This window comes from Haliaeetus leucocephalus, unplaced genomic scaffold (assembly GCF_000737465.1).
Source record: "Haliaeetus leucocephalus isolate CR32 unplaced genomic scaffold, Haliaeetus_leucocephalus-4.0 Scaffold227, whole genome shotgun sequence".
Classification (NCBI taxonomy): Eukaryota; Metazoa; Chordata; class Aves; order Accipitriformes; family Accipitridae; genus Haliaeetus; species Haliaeetus leucocephalus.
Genome location: NW_010972663.1, coordinates 638460 through 639013, shown reverse-complemented (window position 1 = coordinate 639013; position 554 = coordinate 638460). Strand labels below are relative to the sequence as shown.

Here is a 554-nt window from a genome sequence, read left to right as displayed (position 1 = left end):
CCCACGGGTTCGAGCCCCGCGGACCCGGGCACAACTGGCCCGGCCGTGGCCGCTGGCGGTAATTAAGGCACCGCCGGAGACGAAGGGGGTTATTAACGGCGTGGGAAACGGCCTTGCTTCCCCCGCCTCGGGCACAGCCCGGGAGAACGGGGACCGTCGCGAGTGTGGGGACGCCCCCTGGGCTTCCCCGTTCCTGCCCCGACGTGTAGGCCCTGTTGCCACGGCTACGCCCCCTTCCTCCTCAGTACGCATGCGCCGCCTCGAAAGGGCCAAGCGTTGCTACGGCGACGGCCATGCGTGCTGACGTAATGCGCCGCCGTATCACGTGAGCCGGCAGCGGCGATGCCCAAGTACTGTCGAGCCCCGCACTGCTCCAACGCGGCGGGGCAGGCCCGGCCGCCCGCCCGCCGCCTCAGCTTCTACAAGTCGGTACCGGGGAGATCGGCAGGGACCGGGGGGACATGGCCTCTGCCCTTAAACCCGCCCACCGTGAGGAGGGACCTGGGCGGGGTCTTGGGCCTAGGCCCGGGCCTGGTTCTGGGGGGGGGCCTGGG

At 71.3% G+C, this 554-nt stretch overlaps 2 protein-coding genes across 2 annotated transcripts in view; one reads left to right on the top strand and one right to left on the bottom strand.

The window, feature by feature from the left end:
• Nucleotides 1–295, bottom strand: part of WDR62 (WD repeat domain 62) — an 11597-nt gene extending 11302 nt beyond the window's left edge. The window contains exon 1 of the mRNA XM_010567212.1: nucleotides 249–295. Coding sequence (XP_010565514.1) covers nucleotides 249–295 — 47 coding nt within the window. The remainder of the gene's footprint in view (nucleotides 1–248) is intronic.
• A 47-nt stretch (nucleotides 296–342) lies between these two features.
• THAP8 (THAP domain containing 8) overlaps nucleotides 343–554 on the top strand; it is a 2229-nt gene continuing 2017 nt past the window's right edge. Inside the window, exon 1 of the mRNA XM_010567171.1 lies at nucleotides 343–425. Within this exon, the coding sequence (XP_010565473.1) occupies nucleotides 343–425 (83 nt within the window). The remainder of the gene's footprint in view (nucleotides 426–554) is intronic.